The 19,063-nt window shown below is 36.4% G+C and overlaps 1 protein-coding gene across 5 annotated transcripts in view; it reads right to left on the bottom strand.

Moving 5' to 3' along the window:
* Positions 1-19,063, bottom strand: part of GALNT13 (polypeptide N-acetylgalactosaminyltransferase 13) — a 514,036-nt gene that overhangs the window by 36,902 nt on the left and 458,071 nt on the right. For all 5 annotated transcript variants that reach the window (XM_041722124.1, XM_041722123.1, XM_041722125.1 and 2 more), the window contains one exon: positions 13,896-14,035. In XM_041722124.1, the coding sequence (XP_041578058.1) occupies positions 13,896-14,035 (140 nt within the window). The remainder of the gene's footprint in view (positions 1-13,895; positions 14,036-19,063) is intronic.

The raw sequence follows: 19,063 nt of genomic DNA, 5'->3' as shown, positions 1-19,063 counted from the left end.
AATAAATTGGTTAAATATTCAAATTTATGTGTTTTTAGACTGCCTTATTACTAGATGTTCCATCCTATGTTAATAAAGATTAATTATTGTTTATTTCTGTAAATATGTAAAACATATTCATACAATCTTTTCATTCCTAATGCCAAATGTAATGGAAAAGAGTTGACCCTAAAAAAAGCTACTGCAAGACTGAATGGTGATTTCACATTAAAAATTCCTTAAAAACAAGATTAAATTGCCAAACATAAGATGCTTGCTTTATACTCAAATACTGCATTTGCATTAGTTCCATAATTAATGTAATGTTAATATGTATTTGAAACACATGTAATTGCAAAAGCCATTTATTGAGTTTAAAGATGCTAAAATTACTAAATCAAGCACAAATGAATAATCAAATGGCATTTCTAATAAATGGAATGTTTTTATGTCTTCCTTTAGTCTAAATCCCAAGTATGTATTTATATTTGTCCATTCAGCTTCTGAAAAGTTCTTATCTCTGACTCGTTAGAACATGTATATTTTACTGTTCACTCATACATTACTTGCATATATATCTGTTTTGTTATCTATGCTTTAACCACATGTTTCTTCATATTGGCAAATGAATAATATCAAAAACTTCTAAAGAGGATGGATTAGGTTTATGTGAATCACTCTTTTGTATGATGTAGAACCCCAAAGTCAAGTAATGGTTCCTGGAGTTGGGAAAAATGGTGTGATTTGCATTAGGGCCCCAGTCAGCAATTAGGAAGAATAGGGATTGGAATTCATACTTTGGAAGGGTTGGAAGAGCTGAGCAGAATTGTCAAGCCCTGTTTAAATGCCTTGAGATTTAGAGCAGGATTATAGATGCTTTCCTCAAGAAATCTGAGCTGCAATCCATTAGAAAGGACAGAATACATCATGAATATTAAAGAGAAAGGAGGGGCACCTGGGTGGCTCAGTAGGTTAAGCATTGTTCTTGGTTTGGGCTCAGGTCCTGGATGGAGCCCCACCACTTCCTGAGCAGGGAATCTGCTTCTCCCTCTCCTTCTGCCCCTCCTCCTGCTTGTGCTCTCCCCCCCACCTCTCAAATAAATACATAAATCTTTAAAGAAAATAAAGAGAAAAGATATAAGCTTCAAGAAGCAAAATCATGTGCAAGTCCCATACTGGTGGGTTTAAGTTATCTGATGTAGGTTGGTTCAGGCACTGGAGGATATGGAGACTATACCCAAAAGTTCAAGATTTTGGGGGGACCTTTAGCTCAGATAGGATTGAAAAAGGTAACAATTGATATATGATGTAGCGTATCAGTCTGCCTATGCTTCGCATAATCTAATCAAGACATAACATACACGTATATTCTTCGGTCCTTTCTATTGACTTTTCTTGTCAACATTTCATAAAAGGCAAACTTGAGAAATGATAAAATGCTATGGATTTATTATCCTAAAAAAGTATAGAACAGTGTAATTCTATAATACTTAGGGCAATAAATATCTCACAAAGTGATTAATTCACCTTTTATGTAAGCTATGCAATGCAATCTGATTCAAAAGACCTCTGCTAGATTCATAGTACTTGAAGAGACACTAGTTAATAATTAATAGGGACTGGGATCCCTGGGTGGCGCAGCGGTTTGGCGCCTGCCTTTGGCCCAGGGCGCGATCCTGGAGACCCGGGATCGAATCCCACATCGGGCTCCCGGTGCATGGAGCCTGCTTCTCCCTCCGCCTGTGTCTCTGCCTCTCTCTCTCTCTGTGACTATCATAAATAAAAAAATAAATAAATAAATAAATAAAATAAAATAAAATAAAATAAAATAAAATAAAATAAAATAGGGAGGGACTCAGCTGGCACACAAGGGTTTAAGGTACAGCTCGGTTTCATGAGGGAATGGAACCAAAAATCTGATTTATAAAAAAAAAAAAAAAAAAAAAAAAAAAAGAAATAATTAATAGGGACTCCAGGCTGAATCATTTATAATATTTTGTCTCTTTGCTGGATGACAGTTTCAAAGCCATATTCAGGCCAGTACATACCTTGACAGAAGCATTTTTAAGCATGAGGATGGCCTATCAATAGCTTATTCTGGCCGCTGTGTGGAGAACAGACCAGAGGGAGGCATTAGTGAAAGCAGAGGACAACATAAGCTTGCAGTCCTGCCAGCTACAGATGATGGCTGCTTGAAATAGTAGGATAACAATAGAGGTCGATAGGTCAAATTTGGCATTTTTTTCTTTAAGATTGATTGATTCTTTGATTTACTTTAAAGACATAGAGATACAGAGTGTAAGTGTATGTGGGGGAGGGGCAGATGGAAAGAACCCCAAATAGACTTGCATGGAGTTGTGGGGGAGGGGTAGCTTGATCTCAGGATGCTGAGATCACGACCTGAGCCAAAACCAAGAGCCCGACAGGCAATGAACTGAGCCACCCAGAGGTCCCAAATTTGGGAAGCTTTTAAGATAGAACCGAGTAAGACTTGCAGTTGAATTGCATATGAGCTATGACAGGGGGAAAAAGACATCAAGAAGCATTCTAAGGTTTTGCTTGAGCAAACAGCCAAATGATGTTTCTGTTTCCATTTACTGGGAAAAACATTCTGAGTTCTTGCATGTTGATAAATACATCTGTGGCCTTTCTATTGAAAATCAATTTGGTATATCTGAAATCCTTGGCTCACAATCTATTTCCTTGAGTAATATTTAAAATATTATTCTATTTACTTCCAGCACAAATAGTTGCTTTTGAAAAGTCTAATGATAATCTGGTTTTCTTTACCTTATTCTTTTTCACAAATGTCCATTTGCCTGAATGCTCAACTAATTTTTTTCTTTTCTTTAAAGTTCAATAGATTTATCACAATGCATCATAATATTGCTTATTCTGGATCACTTTTCCAGATACATAGCATTCCTTTTCAATGTGTAGTTTCCATTTTACTTTCAGGTGCATGTTCTTAAGTTATAGGTGCTCATGTTCATTTTGTTTTATGGTTTTGATTTTTCTCACTAGGAAATCCTATCATGTTGGATCTTGTTGCTTATCTCTCTATATGTCACCTTCTATTAAAAGTGAGATTAATGGGGGTTTCTGGGATTATTGACTCGTGTTGTTTCAAATTTAGCCTTTGATTCTAAATGAATTCATTCCTTAATTTCTAAATCTTCACTGCAATTTTGGCTCTTATTTAAGAGGTAATATAAATTTTATTTATAGCATTGTTTTCTACATTTTATTATACAATTTCTTTTAGCTTGTTCTGAAATATTAGGTTATATTTTTCTTATCCATGAGCATAAAGCTTTGGTGTCCTTGCATTGTTTACAGAGAGATCATTCTCCTCACGTTATCTTTGTGCTTATTGTGGCCATCCTCTCTTACTATTGCTGTTCTTATTATTCCATGAGTCCAATTCTCCTCCTCTTTTAAGAGAGAGGGTTTGATGAGGATATCATTTCTTGCTTTTCTTTTCTTTTTTTTTGGGTGGGGGGGAATCACCTGGCATCTTTAAACTATCCAAGTCCACACACTCCCAGTTAGTTAGTAAAGGGTGTAACATGGCCATTGGAGGTTTTAAAAATCTCCCCAGGTAATTCTAATGTACAGCAAAGTTTAGCAACCACCATTCTGGAGGGAGGTGTGCAGTGTCTTGATATTATATGGTGACATTACAATTACTTTTCCTTTTTAAAGTAAGTTCTTTTTCAGTGGTTCCCACCTGCAAAGCTTTTAGAATATACTTCAGATTGGCCTCATCCTTATAGATTATGATCCAAATGGTCTGGAGAAGGACCAGGAGACAGTTTAAAGCTCTGCAAATGATTGGAGCGTATATTCAGGGTTAAAACCCCCTTGAGCAAGAGAACACAATGGAGTACTTGCTAGCTGGGGGCTTAGCTGTTTTGTGGATCATTCTGAAAACTCTGGGCACTGATGGAAAGAAAAGGTGGCTTTCATAGTAAAGGTGATTCCTTCAGTATGCAGTGGGGAAGTTGAAGGGCAAACATTTCCAGTTGTCCCTGACAGGGAAGGTTCACATGGGAGACCACTTCTCACTACACAAGTCTAGCTCTCCTGTTCCTGCACTTTTCTGAAGAGTTGAACAAAATTGCCTTCTATTTTTTGAGATCCCCTGGTTGGTTCTATTCATCGCTTATATTTTATTTTCTTTTTTTTAAAAAGATTTTATTTATTTATTCATGAGAGACACAGGGAGAGGCAGAAACACAGGCAAAGGGAGAAGCAGGCTCCCTGCAAGGAGCCCGATATGGGACTCGATCCCAAGACTCTGGGGTCATGACCTGAGCCAAAGGCAGACGCTCAACTACTGAGCCACCCAGGTGCCCCCCTTTTTTCCTTTAAAAAAAAGATTTTATTTAAATTCAATTAGTTGACATATAATGTATTATTAGTTTCAGAGGTAGAGGTCAGTGATCCATCAGTCTTATATATAATACCCAGTGCTCATTACATCCTTAATGTCCATCACCCAGTTACCCTGTCCCTCTCTCCCGCACTCCTCCAGCGACCTCAGTTTGTTTCCTGTGATTGAGTGTCTTATGGTTTGTCTCCCTCTCTTATTCTGTCTTGTTTTACTTTTTCATCGCTTTTGTCTTCACCTGGGCTTTCCATTTTCTTTGTCCCTATTGTCTCTACCTCTTCAACTGGGCTTATTCCTTGAAGTTTCTCCTAAGAAGGAACTTCAGCTAGAGAGTTTTTAAGAATTCACAGGTCTCAGGTTGCTTAAGCCTTTCAGACATTAGAAAGGAGATTTTTCAGTGACTTACAAAGTAGATTGTGTAAAAACACCTCTCTCAGTTTCAGCTACTATTCTCAAATTGGCCTGAAGCAATTTCTTATGAGTATCTGTTGGCAATTTGGGTGTTATCTGGGTCTCATTTCCATCGGACATCCCATTGCTTTCCTTCCATGGAATATCCCATGGTCATGAAATTGATAGCTCGTATTTTGGGATTTGTGAGAATACTTGCCACTTAATTTTGTGGTCAGTGTTTTCTATCAATTTTTGGTTTTGCTATCTGAATGCTCTTTCTGTTTTAACTGTGTCACTGCTGCCACTACTTTTTTTTTTTTTTTAATTTCAAAAATAGACTGATTTGGGGGAAATTCATGAAAAGAATCCTGTGCTAATTTGGATATGTTTTAACTATTCCACAAAGTGGTTTGGTAATTTCTGGACATGTAATATTACCTGTTCCTTAGAATATAGCAGGGGCTAAGAAGATACAAAATAGAAACTCGAGTCAAATCTGGTGAGGTTCCTAGACTTAGGATCTAGACTAAAAACAAATAGGAGTCAGTTGTTTAGGACAGCTGTCAGAATGAGATGGGGTGACTGCTACTACCATCGCCACCAATAATAATAATTAGCAATTGTAATTGTATGTGCTATGTGCTGTTCCAAGCACTTATGATTGTAAGTAATTTATTACTTAAAATCAATCTATTATCCTCATTTCATAAAGGAAAACATTAAGATACAATGAAGTTAAATTATTTGCCCAAATAAGGAAAATTATAATCCTGACATCCAGATAAGCAGGCAGTATTTGTCAAAAAGGATGTGTGGAAGGAGCAAGAAGGATTGAGTTGTAGCCAACCAGAGTAAACATAACAATATTTCATTCAGATAATGGGAAGATATATGGAACAAGAAACAAAAGCAGGCTAGAATCAGATATAGGGGACCAAGTCAAGAAGACCAGATTCTGAGTACCACACTGTTGGGCTGAGGTCATGTAAATAATTTCTGGCTATGGCCAAGATGATATCAGACTCGAATAGGATGGGACATAGAATGTCAGGAACAGAAGGATCAATAGCCAATTAAAATAAATAAATAAATAAATAAATAAATAAATAAGATCCTTTATCTGGATAGAGACAATATCAAAAGGTTTATGTTGCCATGCACACTTAGAAGGCAAGTTAGTGTACACTGGGGTTGTTTTTAAGTCAATGAACCCAACACTATGGGTATCTGCTGTATTTTCTTAAGAATATAAAAATGATCACCAATGTGTACTGACAATCTTCATCAAACAAATCTTAACAAATTGTAAGATGTCTATGTACCTTATTTTTTGAGATGCAAAGGATGATCTGCTTTAGGATGATCTTGTGTGGTTTTAAAATCAGAACCTTTCTAAGAATGCCCTGGAACCTCAAAGAACATTGTTTAAGCAAAAAAGTGAATTTTAAGAAAAACTTTGACCTTGTCACTGGTACCATATTATATGACAACACCAATTACTTGGTCATGACATTAATTCTGAGAAAAATCTAGGCAAACCACTACTCATGATCTTCATTCATTAGAAGTTCCTTACAGATTCTGTTTTATGACCTGCATTCACATAAATAGAGCACACTGGTAGATCTCAGGTCTTTTGGTTCATTCTTTAAGTTATGGTATAGTTTTGAATATGTGGCATAGGGCCAACATAGTTTTAACTTTAATTGTTGTCTGCTTTGATTCCTTTGTTTACACATAATCTTTTATTGCTTGAAACAATTTTTAATGACATAAAATTGAGAGTATTTTTTACCACTTGTGTTTTTATGTTTGAAATCAGCAAGTCTTTTTCTAAATGTTTCTACTCAACAGCATCCTTGGTAATGTTCTTACCGTTTACAAGTTTGTTCATTAGCTTTTGCTCCCTCTGCTGGATTATAATAGCAAGAAACAATGAGAACTCAATTTTTAAAAAGGGGCATTTACTCCTCCTCACCCTCATACCTTTGCATTCCAAAACCAATATGTAAAATCCATGCTAAAGATAATAATCTAAACTTAAACTAGCTTTTTTTTTTTGCTTTAATTACTCCAACACATGCTTATCCTTCAATTGCACATTATGTTACTCATTATCGTTATTTTACATATGTCAACCTCGTTTGGTTTCTCTTTACTTGAAAAGAAGAAATAGGCACATTTGCAGTGAATTCCAGTTTAATGTTAATGTTTCCATATTATAATTGCTCTAGTGAATATGCATTTGAGTATATTTTCTCTTTACCAAATTGTGCATAAATCAGAAGGATGAGTGCAAAATCTATATATTTAACAAGTCCAAGCTGACTGCTATGTATGTAGGGTTTAAAATGCCCTGTTTGGGCCTCAGGGCAGCTCAGTTGATTAAGCATCTGAGTCTTGATTTCAGTTTGGGTTATCAGGGATGTGAGCTCAAGCCCCAAGTAGGGCTCTGTGCTAGGCATGGAGTCTGCTTAGGATTCTCTCTCTCCCTCTCTCTCTGCCCCCTCCTCCATTCAGGTGCTCATTTGCTCTCTCTCAAATAAATATTAAAAAACAAAATGCCCTGATTAATGACTACAAGATCTAAAAATTCTGATTACGTGAATACTTACCCCTGGTGCAACACATACACAAAGTATAGAACATTAAATGTTTTCTTTCTTTTTTTTTTTAAGATTTTATTTATTCATTCATGAGAGACACAGACAGAGAGAGAGAGGCAGAGACACAGGCAGAGGGAGAAGCAGGCTCCATGCAGGGAGCCCGACATGGGACTCGATCCTGGGTCTCCAGGGTCACGTCCTGGGCTGAAGGCGGTGCTAAACCACAGAGCCACCCAGGCTGCCCTAGAACATTAAACATTTTCATTTATTTTGGTGGATAACAAAAGCAAACAACAAGAACACCGGGAGAATTCAATAAATGCCTAACTGGCATATAGTTTGTAACCATTTTTGTGTGTGCCAATATCTACCTGAGTAGTGAATTTAGAATTAGTTCTAGTCTAATTCTCAGCAGTGTGAAATAAAAAATATTTTTTTCAGGTGATAAACTCACTCATTTTGTCCACGGGTGGGCTACAACAGTCTTTAAAGTTACATCCAATGAAGAGTAAAATCTTTTTTCTGTACATCTTTTTTCTGTAACTGAGGCACGTTCAGTTACCCTAGGTTGAAAATCAGCTACTCAGTACCAAAGAGTGTGTGAAATATATCATGTGTAAAGAGAATGTGCACATTAGTGTATGTCATCTAAAACAAGGCTTCCGCACTGGTTATCCTGATGAAAGATCAGGAAGGCTGTGAATCTATAAATAGATCTCCTGATTACCAACAGAGGGTAAATCTCTAAGCATCTTCGCGTCTGACTTTGGCAGTCATTGATTGCACCCTTAATCCCTGCAGCCAAGCAGCTTCACCTGCCTAAAATAGTTACATAAATTTGTTTTTTAACAATATTTACAGAAAACGGTAACGATGTGTACCAGAACCTTAACTCACTATTATTGTTAAAGGAGACAAAAGGCAAAGGAGTTCTGAGATTGAGTAGGCAATCTGAAATGCAGAGACTAATGTCTAAACATCTTCAAAGCCATATGCAAATATAAATGGTAAGCCTCTAGAGTTAAGTCACTTGGCTACAGAAATCCACTTCTCCCTGTTGCCCTACATAGCTCACAAAACATTTTTTTTCTTAAATGCTGGCTTGTCATAGGCCCCCAAATTTGAGGTCTTACAGCTTTAGAATCCCATTTTTCAATGCTTGAATTTGCCTTTATGTTTTCAAGATCAAAACCGGACATGTTAAATCTATATAAGCTAAAAGGCTAGTTAAGAAAGAATTTAATGCTGCAAAGAACTTGACTTCCTCATTCCATTATGATATGCTTACTGAGCCTAAAAGGCACATGCTTCATTAAGCTACTTAAAGGTTTTAGTTCAAAGCAATTGCACAGCTTTTAACTTCCCATTGGAAATTGCATATAATTCATGGGCTGGATAAAGAATATTTCAATTACCTGAATAAAATTCAAACAGCAAATTAAGATACTGATATCAATAATTTTCCTAATGACTATTTTGGTGTGATCTAGGATAATGAGAAACTGATATCATATTTGCATCTTCCAATACAGCTAAGGGAGCTATAAAGAGAAATTGACAGATAAGAGCTAATATTCACCAATACACTGCAATATTACATAATAGGTTTTGAATAACATTGAAACTTGAGGAAATTGTAAATTGTTAAGTCCTACCAATTTCACTTTAAGTGATGAGGGCATACAAATATAAATAAAAAGTATATATATATATATATATATATATATATATATATATATACACATACACACAACAAAGAAACAATCTATTGTCTTGTTAAGTAGGTTGGACACTTGATACTTCCTTGAGGCTCTATTTGCAAAGAAAAAATACCTTCATTTATAAGGAAAGATAGCTTTTTATTTTCTTCTAAAAATGGTTAATGGTAAGCAATAAGAAAGAAAAATGTTTAAATAAATGTCTGTTATCCATTAACAGTTCATTCCAAACTCATTATCAAAATGTCTGTCTTAAATTATGTATACATGACTATGCAAAATCAAATTGGGAAGTAGTGCTTGGTAAAATTGTCCTTCTGTTTCCATGGAAACAGATGCTGGATTGTATCTCTCTTTAAGGCTGGTTTTAAAGTGGAAAACTACAGCACATTAATACCCCACAAAGTTTAAAACAACACATTCTCACAGATTTAAAAAAAATTATTGGGGGTTTTGAAGCAGCAGTTTATATAGCATGACTATATACTTCATGTAGGACATCTTTTATTTCTCTAAATTTCTTTTTTTTTTTTTTTAATTATTTATTTGGGAGAGAGAACATCGGGAGGGGTAGAAAGAGAGAGAGAGAATCTCTAGCAGACTTCCCACTGAGTGCAGAGCCCAATCCGGGACTTGATCTCATGGCTCTGAGATCAACACCTGAGCCAAAATCAAGAGTCAGACACTTAACCAACTGAGCCACTCAGACGCCCCTATTTCTCTGAACTTCTTCACTATTTGTTTCTTTTTTGCTATCTCTCCTCCCATTTCAGCAGAATGGCTTAAGAGCAAAGGGCTTCCCTTATTTGACTTTGCATCCTTAGCATGTAATACATAGGTTCCAAATCCACTTCTTATTTAATGAAAGCATTCTTGAATAAACAAACTGTAATAATACAAGCTATTTGGGGCACTTGGGTGGCTCAGTGGTTGAACATCTGCCTTTGGCTCAGGGCGTGACCCCGGGGTCCTGGGATCGAGTCCCACATAGGGCTCCCTGTGGGGAGCTTGCTTCTCCCTCTGCCTGTGTCTCTGCCTCTCTCTGTGTGTCTCTCATGAATAAATAAATAAAATCTAAAAAATAAATAAATAAATAACAGAAACTATTTTGTCTTTCTAGCAATAAGAAAAAGTGAGCATTAGTATCAGACTAACATGTCTTTGAATCCTGACTTTACTAGCTAGCTCAGTGACCCACGGGTGAATCACATAAAGTTTCTACATATCAATTTCTATTTTAAATTGGGATCGTAACAAAACCCAAGTCATAGAGTTGAGATTTTTGAATAATATAATTATTATAAAGCATCTAGCATAATATTTGACTTAATAAGAAGTCAACAAATGGTAGCTATAATAATTACGATAACTGTTACTACTGGCGCTCTACCACTTCTTGTGCTAAATGCTCTAGATCTTCAGTCATCACCACATCCCTTTATGATTATCTACACACTGCCAAAGGCTACAGAGAGAACACCTAGTGCCACTCAAGTTGTAAGCAATGAGGTCAGGATTTCAACCTTCCCCTGCTTGCCTCCAAGGCCTGGAAATTTTTTTAAACAACAAACTGCTTCTTCTTGGATATGTCTCAAAAACCCAGGAAAGCGCAGTCTCTTTCTTTCAAACTATTTCTGTACATTAAAATATGGCTGTCTGACCTATCACAGAAGACAGCTAATTTAAAATCAGTAGGTTGTACAAAGGAATTTGCCTGCAGTATATTTTTACTTTTTCAGGAAGTCAGTTAATTAGGTTTCCCTGATTTGGTGCAAGAAACCATAAAATTGGATTTTTAGCACAGAAGTAAACATATAGTTTCTGTTTTACAGGCCTTTCTCAGGAATCACTCTGGTGGCCCCAGAAAATTTCCAGAAAGTCCTCCTTACTCCTATCTGTTTTGTTATAAGGCCCTGCTCATACTCCCTTTTAGAAAAAGTAATCAATGTTCACTCATCAGCTGGGGCTACTGACTGTAGTGGGAGAAACACTAAACAAGAATAGAAACATGCCCTTCGTCTTAGGGTATGGTCAGGTTCACAATTGTTCAAACAAACTTTTCAGCAAAGAAATGTAAGTATTAGATATGGGGGATCTTCAGAAGCACTAGATCATAATAACTGGCATACAAACTTTTATTTTGTTTTATTTTATTTTATTCTATTTATTTTTTAAGACTTTATTTATTCATGAGAGACACAGAGAGAGGCAGAGACACAAGCAGAGGGAGAAGCAGGCTCCCTGCGGGGAGCCTGATGTGGGACTCGATCCTGGGACCCCGGGGATCATGCCCTGGGCCGGAGGCAGATGCTTAACCACTGAGCCACCCAGATGTTCCAGTGTTCTAGTTTAAAAAGCACTTGCATAATTTGTGTATTGAATATAAACCCCTGTAACATCAGTGCATAAATAAAACTTTCATATTTGAAAACAATGGCAACAACCCTCCCCCTTAATAAAAGCAAACAAAAATTTTAAAAATAGAATCCTGAGGCACAGGAATATTAAGTAACCGGAGTCACACTTAGAAAGTCATACAGGGGTGGCTGGGTGGCTCAATCAGTTAAGCAGTCAACTCGATTTCAACTCAGGTGATGATCTCATGGTCCTGAGATCAAGCCATGATGGGCTTGTGCTCAGGGAAGTCGGCTTCTCCCTCTCTCTCTCTCTCTCTCTCTCTCTGTATCTCTGTCTCTCCCCCTTTCCTTCTGCCCCTCCCCCCAGCTCACACTGTCTCTCCAAATTAAATAAATAAATCTTAACAACAACAAAAGCAAAAGCCATACATTCACTGTTATGCCATGTGAAACTTTGCACTACATTATTCAGATTAAGGTTAAAGAGATGTAAATGGAAGGATTCTATAAAGAGATATTTACATGGCTAATAATGAAGAGGAGATCTGACGACTAGAGCAGGGATGTGGACACAGAAAAACAGCCTTTAAAAGACAATCCAGCTACGGTTCCATTAAGTTTCAGTATTTTTTGCTTTAATTATTTTCTAATCAATCAAATTATGTGTATGAATTAAAGTGAGAGAGTGGATAAAGTTACAGATTATTACTTTTGGCAAATGAACCAAAAAAGTGTTAGATTGTACTCTACACATTTTCAGATATTCTACTATTATGACCTAAAAAAATGGTAGTTCCAACCTAAGGACAAACTTAATTAAATTATTTTCCAAGGGCATTGTATAATTTCTGTCAAAATGCTTTAATTAAACCCAATATTAAATTAGTTTTGATTCCCAAAACTAATCCCTACTAAGTGGGAAGTTACCAATTTGGGACATATAATTAAGAAATGGTTCTTATTTCAGGCAACTGAATATATATTACGAATATGTTTATATGATCATAATGAAGCCAACTACATATTTCTATAGATAATGGATATTTTGGAAAACAATGGTAGAGGATCTATGGTTTTCAGTGGGCCTACAAAGTCAACACGATTTCAGTAATAGCACTAAGATAGGCTCAGTCGGTTCAGCATCTGCCTTCAGCTCAGTTCATGATCCAAGGATCCTGGGAGGCAGCCCCTGTGGAGCCCCACACGGAACCCCATTCGGAGCCTCAAATCCAGCCCCATTTCAAGCCCAGTACTGAGCCCCGAATCAGGCTCCCCACTGAGCAGGGAGTCTGCTTCTCCCTCTTCCTCTGCCCCTCGCCAGCTCATGCTCTCTCTCATGCTCTCTGTCTCTCTCAAATAAATAACATCTTTACCAAAAAACCGAATAACACTAAGGTATTACTTGCCATTTTTTTAAAAAGGTTTTATTAATTCATGAGATACACACACACACACACACACACACACACACACACACACAGAGGGGGCAGAGACCCAGGCAGAGGGAGAAGCAGGCCCCACGCAGGGAGCGTGACGAGGGACTCGATCCCAGGACCCGGGGTCATGCCCTGGGCCGAAGGCAGCGCTAAACCGCTGGGCCAGGTGCCCTTACTTGCCGTTTTACTCTCACTCCCCGTGAAGTACAAGGAGTCCCGCAGAGGCTACATGGTATGTGCTGCACAGTAGGCTGAATACCAAAACAGATACAGGACTCCAGGTAACTTCTATTAGGCCAAGCAGTAATGCAATTTACAAAACTATAATTGATGCTAATCTTACTATCTGACTTTACTTTGGAAAATATGTTTTTAAAAATGCATTATTGGGCAGCCCGGGTTGCTCAGTGGTCAGCCCAGGGCGTGATCCTGGAGACCCGGGATCAAGTCCCGCGTCCGGCTCCCTGCATGGAGCCTGCTTCTCCCTCTGCCTGTGTCTCTGCCTCTCTCTCTCTCTCTCTCTCTCTCTCTCTGTGTCTCTCATGAATAAATAAATAAAATCTTAAAAAAATAAAAATAAAAATGCATTACTTATATTAATATGTAATGTATAACATTGTTTTTAATGAATTAATGAATGGGTTTTACAGTTCTCAGGCTGAGTTTCAATACAGTGAATATTAATAATTTTAACCCATCTAAACCAAAGCTCTTGGGGTTCACAATAAATTTTAAAGAGCGTAAGGCCCATATGACCAAAAAGTTTCTGAACTGTTGATAAAGAAACAAGAAGATACTATTTAGTCTTAAACTATCCTCTTACTTTCACCAATTCCAATGATAAAGACCTTTATGGTCCTTGAAACCATTAGTGACTTGAAAAGTTATTTAAAATAGATCTATTTAAAAGCCCTCAAAGCATTTTATTCATAACATAAAAAATATTGAGCTCCTACGAAATTGCTCTATTTGCAAAATATATTTATAACTTAACCAAAATAAATAATTCATACCTCACCAAGTGAGTAATAACGTCTTGGGATCTGAGAGTCCGGATAGATGTTTTCAAGGTACCAAGAAAAGGGCTTACACTTCAGATTTTCTCTTAGTGTTTTTCTGACTGACACATCTCCATAATCCACTTTGACAACACCTGGAAATTTTCAGAGAAACACACAAATCAGTTTGTGCTATTTTCGACTTAGTACGGTTTCACTCTGTTTACTTTGCTATCAGTTTTTTTCCCTCCATAATTATAATTCCATCAAATTCAATTGCATATGCAGCTGCTACTACACTGATTTTGTTACTAGGAACCAATTAGTACATGAAATAGATATAAAAAACAGCTTTTCCTTTGGTTATGACTTTTCAAATGCAAATATTTATCACCAAGTACTTATACTTCTTAGATTGAATAATTAATCAAATAAGTGTAAATTGGTATTAATTTAGCATCTCATAATTAAAGCTTAACTGAACTGTGTGATAATGTGGTTGTTCCTCTTTAACAAAAATTCTAATCATATTTTCGAAGGGTCTTTTATTCACCGCCATAAATTTCATGATAAATTTATATAAATATGATCCCCACAATGAATACTTATGTGTTCTAACTTTTTTCTTCTTGAACTTTTATACTATCTAGATTTACCATAGACCTGATTTTTCTTTATTTTTTCCCTGTATTCTTTTATGAGTTTATGTGAGCCACCTCAAATACTTGGATAAGTAAGTCATTAAATAAATAAACTAAAATAAAGAAATGGCTTATACTCACATGTGAGCATTAGAATTTCAGTTCATATAATAGCAGAATATATGACATTAAAAGTATATTTCCTTGATGATCATAAAATGGTGCTTTCTAGTTGAGAAACTTTCTAGTTAACTTTCTAGTTAATTGTTAAAAATAACAATTTTTATATAAAAAATACTATGGTGACATGATTTGCTTGTTACTATCAATATTAAAAATTATTTGGCCGAAATGACTAAATAACTGAGAGAAAATTGTGTTTCCTAGATTATGTTGACAAGATCTGTGTTTAACATGTTTCTTTAAGATGAACAAGCAACCAGACTTAGCACAGAAAAAGAAAAATGGCCCAGTTCAGTATATTTTATGCCAGCTAGGTAACAAAACCTAACATTTGTTTCATAAAAAATGAATAATATTTTAGACAATTCAAATGTCTATAAATGACATTATTTGAGTTGCCATATTCAAAAGTGGCAACACTCTTGAAGCTTATCATCTGTTTCCACCTTTCCCTACTATTCCTCAAAAATTCTTCTTAATTTTTGTTTTTCCAAAATTAAATGCCTTAGTGTTGTTAGAAAGCATTCTGATGATACATAAGCAGCCAAACCATTTCCTTCTAAAAGGCAGTATTGATCTTTCTAGCTCGTGTTTGGACAAAAAATAACAAGGTCTTTGGGGTTTTTAAACACATAAATATTTGCTTTCAAAAGAATCCTCTTCAGAACTTGCAAAAAAGAGGCTGGAAAACATTTACAAGATAGATCATTACAAGAATTTCTCTTTGTGTTACAGGCTGTATCAATTGCAATGATCTAATAAATAGTCTTGAAATTCATATAAAGAAATTCCATTGGACCCGAGGAGGAGAAAGGGGCACTGTAGCTTCAGAGGATTTAATTCACTAGTTTTGCTGTTCTGTTTCATTTTTGAGTGGGCAAATTTAATTGAAATGGCTTATTTATGTATCTGTATTTTTCCTTTTTCATCATATTAAAATGTAATAGTCCTGGCTCCAGAATTTTTCCCTAGGAAGCTTTTATAGGCAGTTTCTGATTGGAAAGGAGTTTGAAGATTCATTTGCATATATTTTACATTAGATAAGAAAAAATATTAATTTCCCACATTAGATTTGGCATAGATTTGGTTGGTGGAAAACGACATACTATTGGAAGCTAAAATCTTCTTACCCTACCATCGCTAAGCCACCCCTTGGTATTGCCACTGCAACATGGGTTTTGTCTTGGTTTTAGATAATTACTTTCATTACTGTTATAAAAACACAAAAATACTGTGGGCTTATCATAATATGTTGGTGAGGATGTTTTTTTTTTCCCTCTGTAGCTATATTTTCATACTTTAAGTGATATATTATGACAGTTAATATCCAAAATTTATAAAGAACTTATAAACTCAACATCCAAAAATTAAGGCAGAAGACACAAACAGACATTTCTCCAAAGAAGACGTATATAGATGGCCAACAGACTCAAGAAAAGGTGCTCATCGTCACTTATCATCAGGGAAATGCAAATCAAAACTACAATGATGTATGAAGTCACAGCTGTCAGAATGAAATCAAAACACAAGAAACAAGTGTTGGTGAGGACTGGAGAAAAAGGAACCCTCTTGCGTGGTTGATGGGAATGCAAACTGGCACAACCACTGTGGAAAACAGTATAAAGTTTCCTTAAAAAGTTAAAAATAGAGCTACCATATGATTCAGTAATCACACACTTCGGGTGTGTATTCACCCGAAGAATATAAAAATACTGGGACGCCTGGGTGGCTCAGCAGTTGAGCACCTGCCCCTGGCTCAGGTGTGATCGGCGGTCTCAGGATTGAGTCCCATGTCGGGCTCCCTGCCTGGAGCCGGCTTCTCCCTCTGCCTGTGTCTCTGCCTCTCTCTGTATGTCTCTCATGAATAAATAAAATCTAAAAAACAAACAAACAAACAAACCTAATTCACGGGGTACAAGCACCCCTATGTTTATGGCAGCATTATTTACAATAGCCCAATCATGGAAGCAGCCCAATTGTCCATCAATAGATGAACAGATAAAGAAGATGCGCTGTATGTATGTGTGTATGTGTTGATAGATAGATAGATGATAGATAGAAAAATAGAGATCTATCTCTCTCTATACAGATATATATCAATATATATTTACTGATATATAGAAATATTATTCAACCACAAAAAAAAAAAGAGTATAATCTTGACATTTGTAATGACTTGGATGGAGCTAAAGAGTATAATGCCATGTGAAATAACTGAGGGAAAGACAAATACCATATGATTTCACTCATCTGTGGAACTTAAGAAACAAATGAGCAAAGAAAAAAGAGACAAAACAAGAAATAGACTCTTAATTACAGAGGATACAATGATGTTACCAGCGGGGAGGTTAATGGGGGATGGGTGGAGCGAGTGATGGGAGTTAAGGAGTGCACTTGTTGGGATGAGCAGTGAGTGGTGTATGGAAGTGCTGAATCACTGTATTGTACACCTGAAACTAATATAATACTGTATGTTAACTATATTGGAATTAAAATAAAACTAAAAAATAAATAAAAACGACTATTAGTTGAGCCCTCAAAACCAAGCAAGATATTATGTGAGAGACAGCAGTAATCATCCAGCATTCATGTGTTTCTCCACATTTTTCGGCCCCTGCAATTAGGCAAAGGCATTGACTGCTCCTAACCAATAGGAGAAAGGGACAAATGTGACTTGTCTTTATTTTTAAGATTTTCAAGTTATCTCTACATCTAATGTGAGACTTGAACCTACAATCCTGAGATCAAAGTTGCATGCTCTACTGACTGAACCAGCCAGGTGCACCCAAAGTTCTTTATATCCCTTTATATATTTTTTCCCAAGTTTTTATTTAAATTCTAGTTAGTTAACATATAGTGTACTATTTATTTCAGAAGTAGAATTTAGTGATTCATTACTTACATAGAACACCCAGTGCTCATGACAGCAAGTGCCCTCTTTACTACCTATCATCCAGGTAGCCCATCCCCTACCCACTTTCCCTCCTTCGACCTTCAGTTTGTTCTCTATAGTTAAGTTTCTTACAGTTTGCCTTCCTCTCGTTTTCTTCCCTCCTTCCCCTGTGTTCATCTATTTTGTTTCTTATATTTTACATACGAGTAAAATCATATGGTATTTGTCTTTCTCTGATTTATTTCATTTAGCATAATACCCTCTAGCTCTATCCATGTCATTGCAAATGGCGAGATTTCATTCTTTTTTATGGCTAAGTAATATTCCATTGTGTATGCATACCTCTTCTTCTTTATCTATTCATTGGTTGATGGACATGTGGCCTCTTTCCATAATTTGGCTATTGTTGATAATGCTGCTATAAACATTGGAGTGCATGTGTCCCTTTGAAACAGTATCTTTGTATCTTTTGGGTAAATAGCAAGGTATGACACCCTCTGGCTCTTTTTTCTTTTATTACAGGGACTGTGGAAGCCTTGTGCCCCAGCAGGTATGGCTTCAAGGTGGTGAGGCCTTTGTTAGCCTGTATCATTGAGAGATCATGAAATAGAGTCTGAAGTATTCAGTTCTGTGGCTTGAAGTACAATCTCACTTGTTTCCCAAACTCTTATCTGCAACTCAAACCTCTGAAAGTAGCTCATTCAATTGTTTACCCAACAATTTAACTGGGATCTTAAATAGGCATCTCAAATTTGACATGTCTAAAATGGTCCTCTTGATTTTCCAACTTCATTCATCTCCAAGGTTCTTCATTTCAGAAACTACCACAAATATCCCATTTTCTCAGGGCAACAACATAAGAGTAATTATCTTTAACTCACACTCACATATTCAGCTCATTAACAATTCCCATTTGTTCTACATTCACAATATATCCTCAGTTCCTCAAACATCCCTTTGCCATCCTAGTTGCATAATCTTTCATCTCTTGCCTAAAATAGCATTGTAATAGGCTTCTAAAGAGTCCCCCTGACATCTTACAATTATTTATCTATCCTTTATTGACTCTTGCCTGCTCCCTGGACAATATATCTGAAATACAAATGAAGTCATGTCACTACCCTGCTCCAAAGCTTCTGATGAATTTTTTTTTTTAAGATTTTATTCATTTATTCATGAGAGACATAGGCAGAGGGAGAAGCAGTTTCCCTTCAGGGATCCTGATGTGGGACTTGATCCCGGGACTCCAGGATCATGCTCTGAGCCGAAGGCAGATGCTCAACCACTGAGCCACCCAGGCGTCCCTTCTGATGAATTTTTCATTGTGCTTGGAATAATTGAAAATATCCTAACCATTGCCTAAGACCCTTCATGAAATGATTCTTGATTATCTCTATGACCTAATCATTTGTATTCACTACATTGTGGTCACACTGGCTTTTTTGTTTTTTTCTTTATGATTTATT

The sequence above is a fragment of the Vulpes lagopus genome, chromosome 11, assembly GCF_018345385.1.
Source record: "Vulpes lagopus strain Blue_001 chromosome 11, ASM1834538v1, whole genome shotgun sequence".
Lineage (NCBI taxonomy): Eukaryota > Metazoa > Chordata > Mammalia > Carnivora > Canidae > Vulpes > Vulpes lagopus.
This window is presented reverse-complemented; position numbering and strand designations above follow the sequence as displayed.